At 41.9% G+C, this 18,987-nt stretch overlaps 1 protein-coding gene across 10 annotated transcripts in view; it reads right to left on the bottom strand.

Moving 5' to 3' along the window:
* TBC1D5 (TBC1 domain family member 5) overlaps nt 1-18,987 on the bottom strand; it is a 433,806-nt gene that overhangs the window by 28,847 nt on the left and 385,972 nt on the right. For all 10 annotated transcript variants that reach the window (XM_053261522.1, XM_053261519.1, XM_053261520.1 and 7 more), the window contains 2 exons: nt 17,971-18,134; nt 5,484-5,583 (listed from right to left, as the gene is read on the bottom strand). In XM_053261522.1, the coding sequence (XP_053117497.1) occupies nt 5,484-5,583; nt 17,971-18,134 (264 nt within the window). The remainder of the gene's footprint in view (nt 1-5,483; nt 5,584-17,970; nt 18,135-18,987) is intronic.

Genomic DNA, 18,987 nt, shown 5'->3' with positions numbered 1-18,987 from the left:
GTGGGCTGGCTGCTTGCAGCCGTGGCTGGCATACTTGGGGAGGAGAGGGGGCATTCCCATAATGCATCATCGGAGCTCTGGGGGGCAGGCGACACGTGGCAGTGTGTCCCGGCACTCTGTCCCTTGGAGCTGCTGGGAGAAGCCACTGCTCATCTGACTGGGTGATCCAGCTGCCCAGGGAAGGGGAGACGATTGTCTGCGGGGGAACTAGGTTTAACCCACCTTCCCCGCAGCCCACCCACAAGCCCTTCTCACTGCTTGTGAGAAGAGGCTTCCTATGTTTTAATCAAAGCTTGACGTTTGATCTGAGTCATTAGATCTGCTCAGCAGGTAGAGAAGTCATCCTCTGTTGAAGAGTTAATAGGCAATAAAGTACCTCCAATATTACACTGAATAAATGTGGTCTCCAAGTTTTTTGCTCCTAACATAATCGATTCACAACAAAATCTAAAATCTATTCCCATTTATCAATCTTCACCACAAGGACCAATTTATCATTCTTAAACATGCTGTATTTATATTATTCAAGGGAAAGCATTCATTTCCATAGTAACATAAGAGGCAGGCCCAAATATATAATTATGTTGTCATTGTGTGGTGCAGCAAAAGAAGTGGATGAACGCTTAATGAGAAAGCTTTTGTATAAACACACAAACAAAAATTACCACTCTAACTCATCTTTTCCTCCTTCACATTCCAGGGAATACAATTACAATTTTGGCAGCTTCTGGGTCAAACCCATGGCAACAAATTGGCATATTTGAGTAGAAGTATGACGATATCACCATACAGAGATATGGGGAAAATGTGCATATGCATTTTTAACAAATTACTTTTCTAACTGTGGGAGATTATCTAGAAGAAAAATACATCTGAAGCTTGGATAATTATGATGAAGTTATTGAACTTGAGATTGGAAAAGAGAGTTCCAGCTGCTTAACAACCTTGAGAAGTTTGTGCCAGCTTTGAATTACAATTTAAATATATTCAGCATCATTACTTAACAGTCCATATAACTTATTATAGCTGCCATATAACCCAAATAGCTGCCAGATTTATACACTGTTTCAATGTTAGTTCCAAGAAACACTCTACAATTTATTTATTACGTTTATAGTCTGTCTAGCTTCAGTAGATTTCAAGGTAGTGTCTATTAGCTTAATAATTAGGAGACTTCCCTCCAGGCACTGACCAGACTTGCTTAGCTTCAGCAAAGTTACTGCACAGATGCCTTCAGACTGAACTGTCCAGTTGAAAATAGGAATGTAGAAACATAGGAGTCTGCCTTATACTGAGTCAGTCCATCAAGCTCACTACACTGACTGGCGGTAGCTCTCCAAGGTTTCTGGCAGGAGTCTCTCTCCACCCAACCTGGAGATGCCAGGGAGTGAACCTGGGACCTTCTGCATGAAAGCATGCAGATGCTCTTCCACTGAGTTATGACCCCATCCTGTAAGGGCAGAACAAGCAACGACATGTAGTCAGCACTAGCACTCATGTCACTGGGTTGTATCCAAAGGTTCTTCTCTATGGAGGAGGACTCATTGCTTCGGAGGAGGGTGGCCTTTCAGTGCATCCCATTGTAACATTTGACTCCTGTCCATCTGATGTGATTAAACGACAAGACAATTGGTCTGAATGGTGAAAGTGGTGCAGTGGTGTAAGCAGTACACAACACAATCCTCCAAGTAGTGCCTAATGCATTTCCTAAATTCTGCTCTAGGTCACAAAAATATCACCCCAAGCTTTCTGCTTATTAGTAGCCTAAGAGCATGTTTGCATGAAAAAGCCATTAGAAATACCCGAATATATAGTGCAAAGCAATATTGATCCAAAGTCCAAGAGCTGATAAAAGCTCTCACACCAAGTAAATCAGCACAACTCTCAAATAGTTTCAGCTGTTTTCTGGATATAAAATCTTCACAGAGCTTTCAGTGGCAAAAAGTTCTGAATAGGTGTGAAGACAGAACATTGCAAGGACTAAAACATCATACTGTGTTTTTAAACACAAATGCTGTTTTTTTATTTATTCTTGAGTATTCTGCCTTCTTGAGTGGATAGGACAACCATTAAGATACCTAAAATATAAAACTGATGAGCTGGTATGATAATTCTGAATAGCTAAACCTGGAGCACATTTTGACATTAAATAATGTATTATAATTCTCTAATTATAAAGCGCTTCTTCCACTTAAATAACAACCTCAGTCCATGGTGCGTAATACATTGAGATATACATTTTAGGGGGGAGAAAGGGAGGTCTTTTTACAAGTAATGTCTGCTTCACAGAGCCACTTCTTTCTTTGACTTTCAGCTGTACAATTGGAGCAATTGCTTCACCTCTTCCCATCAAGCTACAGCCTGTTTCTTCTGTTCTGTAATGGGGGTGTATTATAATCATTACCTAGTGTTTACATGGGCAGGGATGCATTCAGCAACTAAGTGATCAGCAAATTAATTGATTAATTAAGGTGAGGTGACTGATGGCAGGTGAGGCAATTGAGGATTATTTGCAATAAAGAATTTTTACAAGCAATAATTCTAGAATAGAATTCAGAAAGCAATAAAAACAGCACTCCCAACAGTTTTCACAGTATTTTCTTCTGTGATCAATTCCACATTTCTGCCCCTCTAAATTCCATTCGGATTTAGCAGTTACAATTAATTTTGTTCTGATTGTGCAGTCATTCTTCTGGTATGCATTTCCAGAATCTGTAGAGACTGCTGTAATGGAAGTATGCATGCATGGTTTAATTATTTAAAAACCAAACCAAACCTCCTCACTTCAAAATTCAAATGAATTTGCATATGAAAAGTGCTTTTTCTGAAAATGTGTTGCAGAAACTTTTAGAAATTAAAACTGAAGTATTGCATCCATGGTCTTTTGAACAAAAAATGCCCTTTATCTTCGTCTGACTGTGGAAGGGAGGTGAGTAACTTACATAGGAAGCTGCCTTCCTATGCTATCTGTAGTCAGACCATTCAGCCATCTAGCTCACTATTGTCTACACAAACTGGGTTTGCCAAGGTTACAGGCAAGAGTCTCTCTCAGCCCTACCTGGAAAGGCCAGGGAAGGAACTTGGAACCCACCTGCATACAGATGCTCTTCCCAGGGCAGCCCACAGTGCTCACATGTAGTCTCCCATTTGAACGCAAAGCAGGGCAGACCCTGCTTAGCAAAGGGGACAATTCATGCTTGCCACCACAAGACCAGCTCTCCTTCCTGTCTGCTTGCCTGGATAATTGGGTTTCCTCTAGTGAAACTGACAAGAGACGAAAAGTTTGGGTGGTATACAAGTTACATAAATAAATAAGTTTGGGAAAGCCTTGGCAGTTTCACTGTTGTGGTTCTTCCCTCCTCCAACTAATGTATTACTACGTGCACCAATTCTGCTGTGAAGAAGGGGAGAAAAAGCCTGGAGCTGACCAAATAGTTAGATGACTGAGGTCTTCCTGAGAGTGAGAGTCATCCCCCACTGTGCTGAACTCAAGCGCTGGGCTTTCTCAGCACTAGGTGGTGGTGGGTGGAACTTCAAGAGAAAGAGAACCTAGGTGAAAGAGAACGTAGGTGTGGGCTGTGGTGCCATCAATATGCTGATGACACCCAGCTCTATCTATCTTTTAAGTCAGCAGACATCAAGGAGGCAGTGGATGCTCTGAACCGGGGCTTGGAGGCTGTTCTGGACTGGACGGGGGCAAACAAGCTGAAACTCAATCCAGATAACACGGAAGTGCTCTGGGTTGGTAGAACTGATCATCCAAGTAATGAGGTAAATCTGGTCTTGGAAAGGGTCATGCTCCCTCTGAAAGACAAAGTCCATAGCTTGGGGGTGCTTCTGAACCCAACACTGTCCTTGGAGGCACAGGTGGCGGAGGTTTGCAGAAGCTAAGGCTGGTATGCCAGCTGCGACCCTACTTGGAGAAGTCGGACCTGACCTCAGTCATGCATGCATTGGTAATATCCAGATTGGACTACTGCAATGCGCTCTATGTGGGGCTGCCTTGTTCAGAAGCTTCAGCTGGTTCAGAATGCTGCCGTAAGGATGCTCGTGGGTGCAAGGTACTGGTATTGACCTTTAAAGCCCTACACGCCTTGGGGCAGGGAACCTGTCGGACCGCATTTGTCCATATGACTCTTCCAGGGCCCTCCGCTCATCTTCTCAGGCCCTGCTCATGACCCTGCCACTATCAGAGATCCAGTTGGTGGGGACTAGACAGAGGGCCTTTTCGGTCGTGGTTCCTTGGCTTTGGAACGCCCTCCCTGAAGAACTTCACCATGCTCCCTCCCTCAATGTTTTTAAAAAGCATCTTTAAACACCCCCTTTTTAAAGAGGCTTTATAATGCTCCATTATTATTATTTTTGGCATATCTGGTAGGTTATTTAGCTTCTTTAGCTTTTTAATTTGAACCTAATGATTGTGGTTTTTAATCTGACAACTTTCTTCTTTTTTCTGTTTAATTTAGTTAATTTTATTACTTTTATTGTATCTTCTGTCTATCTTATTGTTGTGAGCTGCCCCGAGCAGTAGTGCACTGGAGGGGTGGGGTATAAATATTTCAAATAAATAAATAAATAAATAAATAAATAAATAAATAAATAAATAAATAACCCTGACCAGCCCCAGCAGCATCTTTGAAGGTGTGCATGGACCTTCTCAGTGCTCTATGGAAAAGAATTACACTCCCCAGCGCTCCATGTGCAAGTTCCAAGGTAGTGCTGAGGCTTGAGAGGGCTCTGCTTTCCTTAAAGCAGGTCTGCACAGCTTCAGCCCTCCAACGGTCTTTGGTCTACAGCTTCCATAAATCCCAACCGCAGTGGCTAGTATTCAGGGATGATGGGAGTTGTAGTCCAATATTTGTAGGAGGGCTGGAGTGGTGCAACCTCACCAGTGCTGGGGAAAGTGCAGCACTGTGTGGTGGGCATGGTTTCCTCTGCACAGAGCTAGGAAGCTGTGCAGAGTATTTGGCTTCAGCTGAAGCTTTGCACAGGCCTAATCGACAATGTCAGGGAGTTGTACTTTGGGTTGACAGGAGCTACCACTGGCTCCCAGACCTTGCAGTGAAGAACACCGATACATGTGGACTCTTGTTTTTGCACTGGTGTGCACACGTGTTTTTTGAAAAAAGAAGAAATCCTCTATCACAGGCTTAGGGAGAGTTGAGTGCTTCTCTTCTTCTTCACCATGTCTCTCTTTGTATGTACTCTGAATAATATCAAGTAAAGCGTCATGCCAAGGAGACAGGACAATTGTCTCAAGGTCAGGTACACTTTCCATTTCAATGGAGCAGGGAGGAAGCCTGACTCTCCATAACGTTATAAAATGCAGCAGCACTCCTTTCATATGCTTGAATTTGCAAAGGCCGTAACACTGTGCTAAATGCACAACTTTAGATGCAGTGACCAGTATGTAAACATGGGAAGCATTAGCCAGAAGGTGTACAACATACTAAATAAAGTCTCGAGGATTAAAATCCCCTTACCAAGATGTGTATTCATCATCTTTGCACAGTATTTGCACATGGCTTCCAGCTCATTCAGTTGTCCTTGGAGAAATGAAATTTGAGCTTCTAGTTCTTCTTCCTAGAATTAAAGAAGCAAACATTTTAAAACCTCACTAAACAATACGATTGTTACAACCTCACAAGGGTTTCTTTATTTATTGCATTTATATTCACAGAGTTCCTGACAGCATTCATGCACCTCCTAATAAAGCTGTGTTTATAACAACTCTTCTAAAATTATTCCATATAAAGCAGAGCAAGACACAAATCTTAAACAATACAAGCTAGTTTAGAGTGCTTCTGTCTTACATAGAACCAGACCAACTACTCTTAATTCAGTTTTCTTTTACCCATTTAGACCTTTGTATTCAACTTAAGCCCAATTAATTCTACTGTGACGTAGACCAGATACTTATAAATATTAGTTTCCACAATAATTTTAACATTTACAGTCTGACTTTACATGACATCACTTGCATTGATCATTACAGTCAATCCAAACATGTATACAGACAGACAACTAGTTGGGGGTTCATGCCTATATAGTTTCTCCTTCTTTCACATTACTTAAAGATAATTGTCATCTTCTAGTTTGATGGAAGCATACAGTTTTCATCAGAAAAGTTCAAGAATTTCCACCAGATCTCTATACTGCTTTCCTCCCCCAACCCCAATCGCCTTAGCTAACAAGAAAGACAGTTTCTCTAAAGCAATGCCTCCCAGAATGTCTGAAACCATTAACTGATCTAATCACAATAACTTTCCTGTAGCTCACGCATAGGCAATCCTGGCTTTCCAACTACAACTCCCATCATTCCCATCCATAATAAATAAATAAATAGATAGATAGATAGATAAATTTATTTATTTATTTACATTTATATCCTGATCTTCCTCCAAGGAGCCCAGTGTACATGGTTATGTTTATCCTCACAACAACCCTGTGAGGTAGGTTAGAGTGAGCGATATGTGACTGGCCCAGAGTCACCCACTGAGCTTCATGGCTGAATGGGGATTTGAACTTGGGTCTTCCCAGTCCTCTAACCACTATGTCATGCTGGCTGGAGAGCCAAGGTTGCCCACCCCTGTTCTAGCGTCTCATAACCCCCACAGGAGCATAGAAAGCTGCCATATACTGAGTCAGACCCTTGGTCTATCTAGCTCAGTATTGTCTACACAGACTGGCAGTAGTTTCTCCAAGGTTGCAGGCAGCAGCCTCTCTTAGCCCTAGGTTAGTAAACCTGTATTTCATTTATGCAATGCTCCTGCACAGGAACAGGGAGGGAAGACGTGACCAAGAGGTAAATGTGTATAAGACAGTAAATTTCTTCTGGAAAAGACTGTATGGTTATGTGCAGAAATACAAGTGTCTCTTTTCTAAACAGCAATGGGACAAATTGTGGAAATGGACATTGGACGTAAATCCCCCGATTACCTGAGGTGCCTTGAAATTCCACCCCCCCTCCTGCGAGTTACAGTATACTTTATAACCTTGTTGGTTATACAGATACAGGATATTAATTATTAATTTGTTACAGTTTTATATCCACCTTTTAAGGAAGGCTTGCCTGGAACATTTTCAATAGCATGCTTTGGGGGGGTTTCTGCAGCCCTTTTAAGAGGTATGATACATGTTAGCTTACAGATTCTCATTTTGAGATGTCCACAAGGCTGCCCCACCATTAGGCAGGTTACGATGACCCATCTGAAGTGATAGCTTCAGATACCATTAAAGAGCAGCAAATGGTACATTATTTAGTTTATTATTATTTTTACTAGCATAGAAGATGCTATTTTGATTTTCTGCCTCAGGCACCAAAATATCTTCTGCTGCCTCTGAGGATCTGCATTCATTTCATACACCAAACTATAAGGTCATCGCATATTTATTTCAGTCTATTATGATTATACTCTTTGTCTGATTAGTCAAACAATGCAACTGTGCTTTGTTACAGTGTACGGATGGGGTAGATTGCAAAATATGTTATATTTGGTAGCCATGATACAGAGGCATTAAATTAACTGCAGCTTTCTTAGCTACATACCTCTAATGCCATTCTAGTGGTCTCACAAAATTCTTCATGTGTAAATAGAGCAGAAGAATATTTGCGGTACATTTCAGACATGCTTTCATAGCCAGACTTTTAGAAGAATAAAACAATCAAACTTCAGATAGGTTCACGTGGAATCCTAAATTTAGATGGGCCCAAAAACATGGAAAGAAGATTCTGGTTTCTAACCTCAGTAGAAAGAAGTGGAAAGTAAAAGGGCCTTTCTTAATAGCAGCTGCCCTATGCTATACTGGAAGCTGTTTTTGAAATCCATAAGGTGACCAGACCTGCTTCCATTCTGGTAAAGGGAGCTTCTGTTGAGAAAAGAATGCTACAAGCAATTCTTAAACCACTATTTGGGGGCCGCAATTTGAGGGAGCCAATTGTTGAGGACTATTTGTCACAACCTCAGTAGATCTGTAGTGTAGGAATGATTCTTGATTGAGTTACTAGATAGATCAGCAGTAGCAGCTGCAACAAAAAGGTACTTCGTAACAGCTGGATTCTTTTATGGAGATCAGGGATCTGGCAGCAATCATAGCAAGGGAACCAATGAGGGCGATTATGAATTCAGAAAAATTATGATAGTCATTAAACTGCTGAAAACACAGAACGTTCCAAGGTCTCTCCCAGCCCTGGTATCTCCAAGACTGGGCTAAGAGAAACTCCTGCCTGCAACCTTGGAGCAGCTGCTGCCAGTCTGTGTAGACAATACTGAGCTAGATGGACTAACGGTCTGCTCAGTATATGGCAGCTTCCTGTGTTCCCATTTGGAATCTAAGTGAGTCAGTATCACCTGGGCAAAACTGATCAGCTGCAAGTTTAACAAAAACAATTTAACTATTGAATAGCTACTACACAGGGACCTAAGCATTGCACTTCTGCTGCAGCTAGCATTACTGTTCAGTAATGCTAGCAGAAGAAAGTAATACCACGAGTGAAAAAAGTTGTTCCACTTTGAAAGCAACTAAAAACGAGCAAATTCAATCATGAGAACTTTCTACCGAGGAAAAAAACTGTCATCAGTTCTGGGAAGTTCATTTCTAGGAAACTGCAGCAAGGGCCTCCCACACATTTACAGCTCTAGACCACTATAATCTAAAGATGTTCTGCAACCCCTTGAATTAAATCCCAAAGCAAGCTACACACTGTACTTCAGAGACAGTAATAAGCAAAACTATCTCTTTAAGAGCATAATTTGAGATGCATTTCTACTCATTACAGACTATGTCCATTTGTATTTTTACTATGATCACATACCATGCTACTTACAATTGTACTTTTAAGACAGACAATACATTTTTCATATCTTTTGCTATGTTAACCTCTTCGAGAACATTTTTTTGGTTGAAAACCTGTTCATGTGTGTATTCTAAAAAAATAAATAAAATCTAAAAATAGAGTTGCTTGCTTATGTTAGAAAGTGTGGCAAAAAAATCTATATTCATGTATACAGAGTTGTATTCAGAGAAAGTTAGTCATGATGAAGTCCCACTGAAATGAATGGGACTTAACTTAGTCACAACTCAGTTGTCTCATTGATTTCGACATATAAAGCTCATATCATTTACTTTGCTATTAAATATAAAAAAGCTTTAAGTTTAAAATGAGAGTTAAGATGCTTAGAATTTTCACTTGTGTTCTAAAAATGTGTGAAAATTACAAGTTTGGTGGTTATCTTAGCTTCTGTGCCATTTAAGCAGTAAGACTTTGAACGGTCTCTATATAAGCTGGCCTTATAAATTAGGGTTCATGTACCTACATGTTGCCCTGGTTTTCAGCTCACCATTGGGCTAGAGAAGAACATGACCAGGCAGAAATTCAGCATGCCTAAATTCTCCCTATATTCCTTCTCTCAGAAGGAAAAACAGATTAGCAATTCAAATGTACAGTTATTATGCAAAGAGACACAGAATTCTTGCTGCTTTTATATAGGAATGATGAATTCTACAGTCAGGGCCAGCTCCAGGTTTCTGGGGGCCCTTGGTAAGCAACCCTCTTTGGTCCCCTCCTGCCTTTGTGGGTCCAACTCCTCCTGTACCACCACATGAATGCAATGGGGACAGAAGAGGTTGTAGGGATAATCAGGGGGCCCTTCTGAAGGCTCTGGGCAGCTCCTCAGTGATGCTTGCCTGCCTTTAATGCTAGCCCTGTCTATTGCAATATTTTTAACTGCACAAATACAATAGAGTTGCTCAACTTGGAAAGCATATTTCCTATTAATGTCTTTGAAAAATAGTGTTGTCATATTCGTTCAATTTAGTCCTCTTATAACCTGCCAAAATGGAAGGACACAGAATGGGTTCAACCATTTCAGAAATCACATACAGCGTACATCTTCCCATAGTTAGCAGCAATTACTAGACAACATTGTTATAAGCTGTCAAATGCATAGAAGACTGGTGAATACGTCATGCTAATTTCCCCCTCTCACATCATTCCAGACCTATTATGGGTAAGAATGTGGTGTCTAATATTTCCATTCTTTTGCAATATTGTGTTCTGGCACCATGATAATTTCATAATGTCATTTAAGAAATTTTTATGTCCTCTGTGGCAGTAGCATCTTCACTCATTACATATGCTGCTTTAAATGTAACAAATGCTGACATATATAATTAAAAATATTGCACGAGTTATTGGACTAGCACACACACTCTGCCAAAGTACACATTTGTACTCTAGGAATAGACACATGATCATTTATATCTTGTTTAACTTAAAGTTCAAAACATACATAAAATGTATATGTGGGGAAAATAAGTGCAGAATCTGAGGGACTGGTAGAGATGATGGAAGATCTGTGACCGAGTCTCCCATGATTTTTTTAAAAAATGGCAAATGTAGGTGTGGGCCCTAGGGAAGTGCATGCATCCACGGAGGTGCGGTCCGCCGCCAGCGGGAGTCTCCCTTTAAGGGTGGGGGTGTTTGCACTTACCCCTGCCGTCGCTCCCCCCGCCCTGCCGGTGCTCTGTTTTAGCAAAATGTTTTTGGGGCAGCAGCATTCCCCCTCCCCCTCTGGAAGTAACAAGTGTGCGTGTGCCCGCCGCTGTGCGCCTGCCGCACACATCAAACACTGCGTGTGGGTGCACGCGACTCGTTACTTCTGGTATTTCCAGACAATAATGGGGGCAGAGGCGGCAGGGAGGAACACTGCCACCCTGAAAACTTTTCGCTAAAACAGAGTGCCAGCAGGGGGAAAGTGGCGGGAAGGGTAAATGCACCCCCCCTTAAAGGGAGACACATCCCCCCTGCCACCGGACTGGCCCAAGTTCGAACAGGTTTGGAGGCCTCTATAAATGGCCTCTGGGCCGGTCCGTGCACATCCCTAGTGGACCCCTTAGCTCTCAAATGGGGAGAGGGGCTTTTCTGCTGTGCTCTTTTCCCAGTTGAAGTCTCTCTCTCTCTCTCTCACACACACACACTCTGCCCAAAGCTACTATTTTTCCTGCAGCAGCATTTGCCACTTAAATAAAGCCACTGGCAATCCAGTCATGGATCTGAATCATTTTAGTACATTGGTTCACCTTCAGAGCCCCTGGTGGCGCAGTGGTAAAACTGCTGCCCTGTAACCAGAAGGTTACAAGTTCGATCCTGACCAGGGGCTCAAGGTTGACTCAGCCTTCCATCCTTCCGAGGTCGGTAAAATGAGTACCCAGAATGTTGGGGGGCAATATGCTAAATCATTGTAAACCGCTTAGAGAGCTTCCAGCTATAGAGCGGTATATAAATGTAAGTGCTATTGCTATTACTATTACTATTCACATGTTACTGAAGCGGCACACAAGCTGCTTACCCGTTGTTCCTTCTCATGTGGCTATAACACTATTTAGAATCCAGAATCACATGTATTGCTTGCTCCACACTACAATTTCAGGGCAAAAACTGGCAATTGGCTTCTGAAACCTCTACTGGGACCACTACTGCTCAATTTCACACCTATACCTTTTTGCAGTTTGTCTCTACATTAGGCTTGCCACATTCATCTGAGAGGATTCCTGGGTGCAAGTGTCAAAACAGGGGTGTCTGTTTTACTTATTACCTACTTATTTTTTTTACTGAGTTGGAAAGAGGATTCAAGAGTGGAGCTTGGCAGCTATTTTGCACATTTCCTCCTCTAGTGTTCTTTGCAAAGGAGAAAGTTACGAGCTTTTCACCTCAATAAACACAATCAAATATGAAAAAGAAATATAATTGCAGTAATATAAATGCAGAAGGGAAATTAAAGAAACCTCTATTAAGTGTTTTTACTTTATTTACTCACAGTTTATAAAATGGCAGTTTAAACATGGTTGGACTTGGAACGTTTTGATTTTTTAATTCTTTACTTGGTGTCCCCTATTCTGCCTTCAGCAGATCTTTTGATGCATGGCCTCCTAGAAAGACAGCAAATTCTGAACATGTAACTGAAGGCCAGTCTTTCTGACTTGGCCAAATCTACAGTTATTCTGCTCTTTCCTTCAACCATAAGCATCAGGCAATGAGTGTTTTAGAGAAAAGTGGAAAAAGGAGACTCTCTCTACCCATATAATTCACAGCTAAAACCAGAGGCCTCTACCATCCTGGCTGACCATAGATGATCCAATAAGGAGGGGAAGGCTTACTAGCCAACCCAGCTAGTCAGCAGCACTGGTGCCAATGAAAGGGTAAGAATATGGGGCTTTTAAACATTGTCACCATGTCGTTACAATGTCTAGAGAAAAGCACCAGAAAAATTGGGCTATTAAAGCATATCTTCCAGCTCAAATACCTGGACATTTCAGATCCAGGGTGACACCTTCCCTAAATCCTGGACAGGACGTCCAATTCCTGGACTGGATGTCCAATTCCTGCACTGTCCAGCAGGGACGTTCACAGAACTGGGCGGGCCTGTTCAAAGGTGGGGGTGTCTGCCTTTAAGGGCGGGGGAGGGTGTACTTACCCCTCCATCTGTTTCCCCCCCTCTGGTGCTCGGTTTTCTCAAAGTCCCTTGGGGTGGCGGCTTACCTCCATGCCACCCCGTCACCCCCTTCACCAGAAGTACCCGGAAGTACTCAATGTGTGTCGAATACTTCCGGTTACTTCCAGTAAAGGGGACAACGGGGTGGCAGGGAGGTAAGCCGCTGTCCCAATGGACTTTGAGAAAATCGAGCGTCGGCGGGAGGAAAGAGGAAGGAGGGCTAAGTGCACCCTCCCCTGCCTTTGAACTGGCCCATGTTTGAACCTGTTCGGAGGCCCGTAAAAGGTTGTATATCCCTACTGTCCAGATCAGTCCTGGACATGTGGCAGCCCAAGTAACTGGCTTTGCAGAAATCAGCAGCAAAATTATGAGATTTTGCCAAGCTGAAAGGAATAGGTTTTTTGCTTAACAGTCACCTCAATATACAGTATTTGTATTCAAATAAGGCCTAAGCTTGGAAATAATGTCATGATGTCATGCGGTTCCTGCTTTTCATATAACTGACATTGTGCCACTGAGAAGGCTGGTGCAATACTATGGACACTGGTAGAGATACAGAAATTGTGTAAACAGGACTGCGACTTTACATGACACATCTGTCATGTACCTGATACCTCAAAAATGTCTGTTTTTGAAATGTCTGAATTAGCAACTTCCAAGCTATGTTTATCAGCACTGCACATTGGCCGTTTGTTCATTGATAATGGATTTCTGTTGGTGAGAAGCTGGCAGTGCTATACATACTAGACTAGATAAGCTCCATTAAAAGGGAATTGGGGATAATGTGAAAAAGATTCATATGTGAAATTAAGCCTATCTAAAGCCACAAAAGTTGCCTTTTCTCAGCCACCATAAGATGTTTCAAATTTGTATATCATTAAATTTCAGTTTGTGATGGAGCATATGAAGATAATATCTGCTGTCATGGAGTTTATAGGACTGGGTTTTCACCTAAGGTTTTCTTAAGAGCTATAATTAATATGTTCAGAACTTAGAAGAAATACATGTATAGTAATTATGTGTAGGGAAATGTTTACAAATAATAGCACTGCTATTAAGATGTTTGGGGAAAAAATAGTGCTCTTTTGTTTGCTTTGGAGGAAAATAATAGAACCTTCCCATTGTAGGGCTGGTCACAGGATTAATTTTACCAAGGCATTCCATGATGATCTAACTTATTTGTGTTTCCCATTTATACCTTCATGGCTTTGGGGTGGGGGCGGGTTAAATGATTTTAAATGATTTTTGAAGTTTACGAGTTTTTAAGCTTTTCCCCATAGGGCATAATGGGGATTATAACAGCAGCCTTAGTTATAACTCCCTGGGGTGGGGGTGGTTGGCACCAGGATGGCCCAGAGCAGGTTGTGGTGGGTGATAGTGCCCAATGGGTGCAAGGAAGCTACCACTCAGTTTCCAAAGGAATTGGACAAAGGGGTGATTTTTAAATGATCTTTGAAGTTGGCATGTCTTTGGGGCACATTTGGGGCAGAAAGGGAGTTTTGGGGGCAGAAGAGTATGTCAGCTGGTAGATCCTCAATGAGTGCCTGCTACCATCCAGATTTCAAATAAATTGGTGAAAGGGGTGATTTTTAAAGAATTTCTGAATTTTGCGCGTCTTTAAGTTTTGTTGTTTCTGAGGTGTGCTGATGGGTTCAATACCTTTGGAGCCTTGACCTAAAGGACTTTGGAGGCCGCCCCCTGCAAGTTAAGCATCATTCCCCCCCCACCACACACACACACTCTGTGACACAGGTAGTATTTACTTCAACCAAAACTTGAGTCATGTGAAAACTGTCCAATTTTTTTAAAGGTGCTGCTTGCTCCTAGCTCACTGATATAATCTGCTCTGTTATTTTATTTATTTATTTATTTATTTATTTACTTACTTACTCAATTTCTATACCACCCTTCCAAAAATAACTCAGGGTGGTTTACACAGAGAAATAATAAATACATAAGATGGATCCTTGTCCCGAAAGGGCTGACAATATAAAAAGAAACATAAGATAGACACCAGCAACAGTCATTGGAAGTACTGTGCTGGGGGTGGATAGGGCCAGTTACTCTCCCCCTGCTAAATAAAGAGAATCACCACGGTAAAAGGTGCCTCTTTGCCCAGTTAGCAGGGTGTTACTATACAGAGGGAGAGTAATGTGTAGCAATATGTTATGTTCAGTACATAGATTCCAACAGAGTAAATTAGCTGAGTTATCTTTTTAGCTGGAAAAGCCGAATACTAACTGTAAATATCTCTAATGCCTTTCCAGCAATCTCACCAATATGCTCTCTGAGGAAACACAGTACATAAATGATAGTGTGTGACCTGCACTTGCACTCATCTTCAGTATGTTTTGAGCTATAGCTCTTAAAATATATGGCAGATCAGCTTATGGAAGCTGTTAGGGTTAGAGACAAATCTATCTGACAGTTTCCCCTACAGATATTTTGTGTAGATTGACAACAGATTAAATAGTTGCTTCCCAATATTTCCTGTAACAAGAAAAACAATGTGTTTCTTCATTCTATTAACTGATGGCGGTGAGAGACAATGGAGTAATTTGCTGCTTTTCAAAGGGGGGGCTTCTTCCTCACAAAGGGGGCCTCGATTGCAGGGAATCTTACAGCTGTGTACTTTTTAAAAAAGTAATATGCCGTAGGGATGTGCACGGACTGGTTCAGCGTTCCTTTCTGGACCACCGAAATGGTTTGGAGGTCCGGAGTTCAGACCGGTTCAGCGGCAAGGGGTAGTGGGGGTTGTTAACTTTATGGAACAAAGAGGGTGCTCATCCCCTCCGCTGCGTTTCCCCTTCCGGCGCTGTCTCAAAAACTGCTGGCACGGGGCGACAGCGTACCTCCTTGCTGCCCCAATCAATGTCGGACTGGAAGTGGCTGGTGCATGTGCGCATGTCACGCACATGCACCGGCCACTTACAGTCCAACGCTGACTGGGGTGGCAAGGAAGTATGTTGCTGCCCTGAGCCAGTGGTTTTTGAGACAGCGCCAGTGGGGGGAAATGCGGCAGGGGGGATAAGCAACCTCCCTGCTCCTTAAAGGTAACCCCACTGCCGCCGAACCAGCCAAGTGCCAGTTCATGCACATCCCTAATACCCCCTAGCCCTCTAAACCTTAGCAAGAGTGAGGTCTAAAACCAATTCATCATTATTTCTATGTAGTTACATGGAGAAGTCTTAGTGCATCTCTCTCTTAACATGGGAATATCCTGGACTGGAACTGAAGTGAGGTTCCATTAATTGCTCAACCAAGAACTCTCATTTTGGCCATGGGCAAGTTGTGCTTTGTCAGAAAATATTAACAAACAGTCCCATGGAGTTTTGCTGCATGCTAAGAAGTGCCACAAAATGCTTAGCACACAACAAATAGCATGCGAAAGGCTTGCTTTAACAAGTGTGAGAACATCTGGTTCCAGTCATTTGATACTGATGAAAAATTCTTTGCTTGATTAGAATTCATAAACATTCCATTTTAATACAATGACAGGGCTGTTATTTAAAAGGATGTGTAATGGATATGAACTGTACAATTGTTGTTCACATATTCCCCCCCTTCCAAAAAATGCCTCAAGTGCTCTCTGATCACCTAAGTTCCGATGTTTCCTTTGTCCATGAAAACATGTGTTCTAGAAGGCCAGGATTGCCCCTCCGTGAAAAAGACAAATTGTACAAAATAGTCGTATCTGACTGATTTCAATGGGATCTAACCACGTAACTAGATAAAGACTGTAGTTATCCATGTCCTACATCCTCTGAATTGGATTATTGTAACATTTTCTATGTGGGTTGCCCTGGAAGACCCTTTGGAAACTTCAGTTGGTCCTGAATGTAATGGCCACATTCTTACCGGGGGCAAGGCTCTTGGAAGAACTGGTACCTCTAAGACTACCACCTCCAATGTTAATCTGCCCACTCCATATGATCATGTAGAGAGGGCTTCTTGTTGTAATGCCTCTGTGGTGGCCTCTTTCCCTCTGGAACTCCCTCATCTAGGTCTCTGGGACCCAGGCCCCTCCCTATTTTGTTTCCAATAGTTCTTAAAACACATATGTTTGGGGCTACCTGACCTCAGTATGTGTGAAGCTTTTTTCTCTTCTCTTATCACATTCTGTTTTAGTAACTGTTATTTACAATGGTTTTTATCTTCATCTGTTTGCTTTCTCTGGTTGGCTCCTAAGAGCACGAGACATTGGGGTAGGTTTTTATTTTAAAATAACTAAATTTTAAAAAAATACAACCCCCAATGTAATTTTGATCGGCTCTCTCTCTCTCCCCCCACCCCCAGAAACAGGACTTAAACATTACAGTTTGTTACCACCACTCCTCTCTCCCTTCTCCTAAAAAAATCCCCAAAGCATTTGTGCTGGAAAAATATAAGAAGTTGGCTTATTTAAAAATGAAACAACTCAAAAATAATTACTTAGAAAATGTATTATAGGATTGTCAAGGAATCTAAGTGTGAGTGATATCACCGAATTACAGAAAACTCTTATACTTCCTAATATTACAGGATAAGAGAAGTATTAGACTTAAACTCTAGTTACACAAAAGAGATTATGGATCATATCCATGTAAAAGCAGAGTATTATTTGGCTCATAAGTTACTTTTAGTGAGGAAAGCTGATTGATTTCTTTGTAAAAGATGAAATATGTTTATTTCCACTGGTGGTCTGGCGTACTTTATAAAGGAATTTTTCAAGGTCATTTATTTAAGCGACTTTCTTCATTTAAGCAACACATTTCCCCCACACATTTAAGCAACACATTTTAATAGACATTACTGACCACAATTTTTTCTCTTTAGATCATGGGAAACAGTGCATGCCTCAGTCTCCATGGAGCAAGTGGGAGGTACAACCCGTGAGATGATACCCTCTTCCACTGTGTGGGAACTAATTCCTCCCCTGTCCCTGCCCCCCCACTTGCAGAACACATAAGCACCACACAAGCACAATTAATTGGGATCAAATTAGAAACCAGGAGTGGAATCAGACCTGCCCTGCCCTTATACTTCCACACATGCTTCTTCCTCCTCATCAATGCCTACTGCCAAGCCATGTAAAAGAGAGTCTTAACTCACTTTAAGAACCTGGTTACCGTTCCATAAAACAAACGTTTCAGAAAAATGTCAACTTTTGTTACAAGAAGTTGAATACTAATTCCATTTTTATTACACAAATTCAGGTCTGAAATGCACTGAAGAAACAAGGTGCATCTCTCATGAAAAAGAGACTTCGATAATAATACCACCACCATCACCACCACTACCACCAGGATTGAGATAACAGGGGAAATTCTCCTCTCTAAAACTGATGGGCAAATTTCTCCTATGTTTCTGTTTCATCAAGAGACGCATTCCTGAGTAGGTATATCAGTATGTGAATGACAAAAAAGAACCAGTGCAAATATTCTATTATGTGGTAAATTTGAATTTATCCCTAACACGTAGCAGTAGTGATACTTACAGACTCTTTTTTGTTTACACTTCTGCTGTGAGAGCGAGAATGAGAAATACTACTGAAAAAGGATTCTTTCTTGCTTGCAGACAAAGGTGGAGACCCTGTGTATTCACGCCCTCCAGACAAACTTTCAATGCTTGGAGAAGAGCTGACATTTTTTGGACTCTGCCCTGTAAAGCAAACAGAAGGGAGCAAAACCTGTAAGTGGAAAACATGACTATCAAAGAGCTCCCTATCTGAAGTGTCACTCAGCAGCTTTCATAAACAAATCAACACAGAGTGATATTTTGTTACATCAAAGCACATCTATGCACACACACATCAGGAGATATGAAGTGCTACTGTAAGACAGACCTGTATGGAGCCAGAGTATGCAGTGCATACTCTGCTCCAAAGAATCACAGCATCAAACACACAAATTCTATGCAAGACAGCTTTCTGCACTATGAAAAACTTATACTCAGTTCTTGATTTATTAACAGCACTGTTAAAAACAAATCAATATGTTTTGTTTTCACATCAAGAGTTTTCATGTTTGCTGGATTAGGGATTTGGAGGCAAGAAGTGAAGTACTGGAAGGAACAATATTTGTAGAGTAAAGAGCAAAGTAGATCAATACGGGCACAGCTGGCCCTGGTTATCTGCGATTTTGGCACTCGTGGTTTTGCATATCTGTGATTGGGCAATATATACCCGGCCTCGTTATCTGCGGCATGCGGCTTCGCATATCTGCAGCTTTTGGCAGAGCATTTTAGTCCTTACATGGTTGTGATCTTGCTGCACGTGCTCATGGGTTGTGAGAGGAATTTGGAGGAGGAGAGTGGAGTACTTTGGCTGGGTACTTCCTTTAACTTCCAGTCGAGGAGGACACCAGGGCAGTGGGGAAATACACTGCCACCCTGACGGGGGCTTATTCAATGGAGCATCGGCGGGGGAAATGCAGCGGGAGGAGTAAGGGCACTTTCTTCTGCCCTTAAAGGTATGCCCTCTGCCTTCAAACCACCCCCGCTGGTTCCGTGCACA

This window comes from Hemicordylus capensis, chromosome 6 (genome assembly GCF_027244095.1).
Source record: "Hemicordylus capensis ecotype Gifberg chromosome 6, rHemCap1.1.pri, whole genome shotgun sequence".
Lineage (NCBI taxonomy): Eukaryota > Metazoa > Chordata > Lepidosauria > Squamata > Cordylidae > Hemicordylus > Hemicordylus capensis.
The sequence above is the reverse complement of the archived record's forward strand: the minus strand, read 5'-3'. Positions and strand labels throughout refer to the sequence as shown.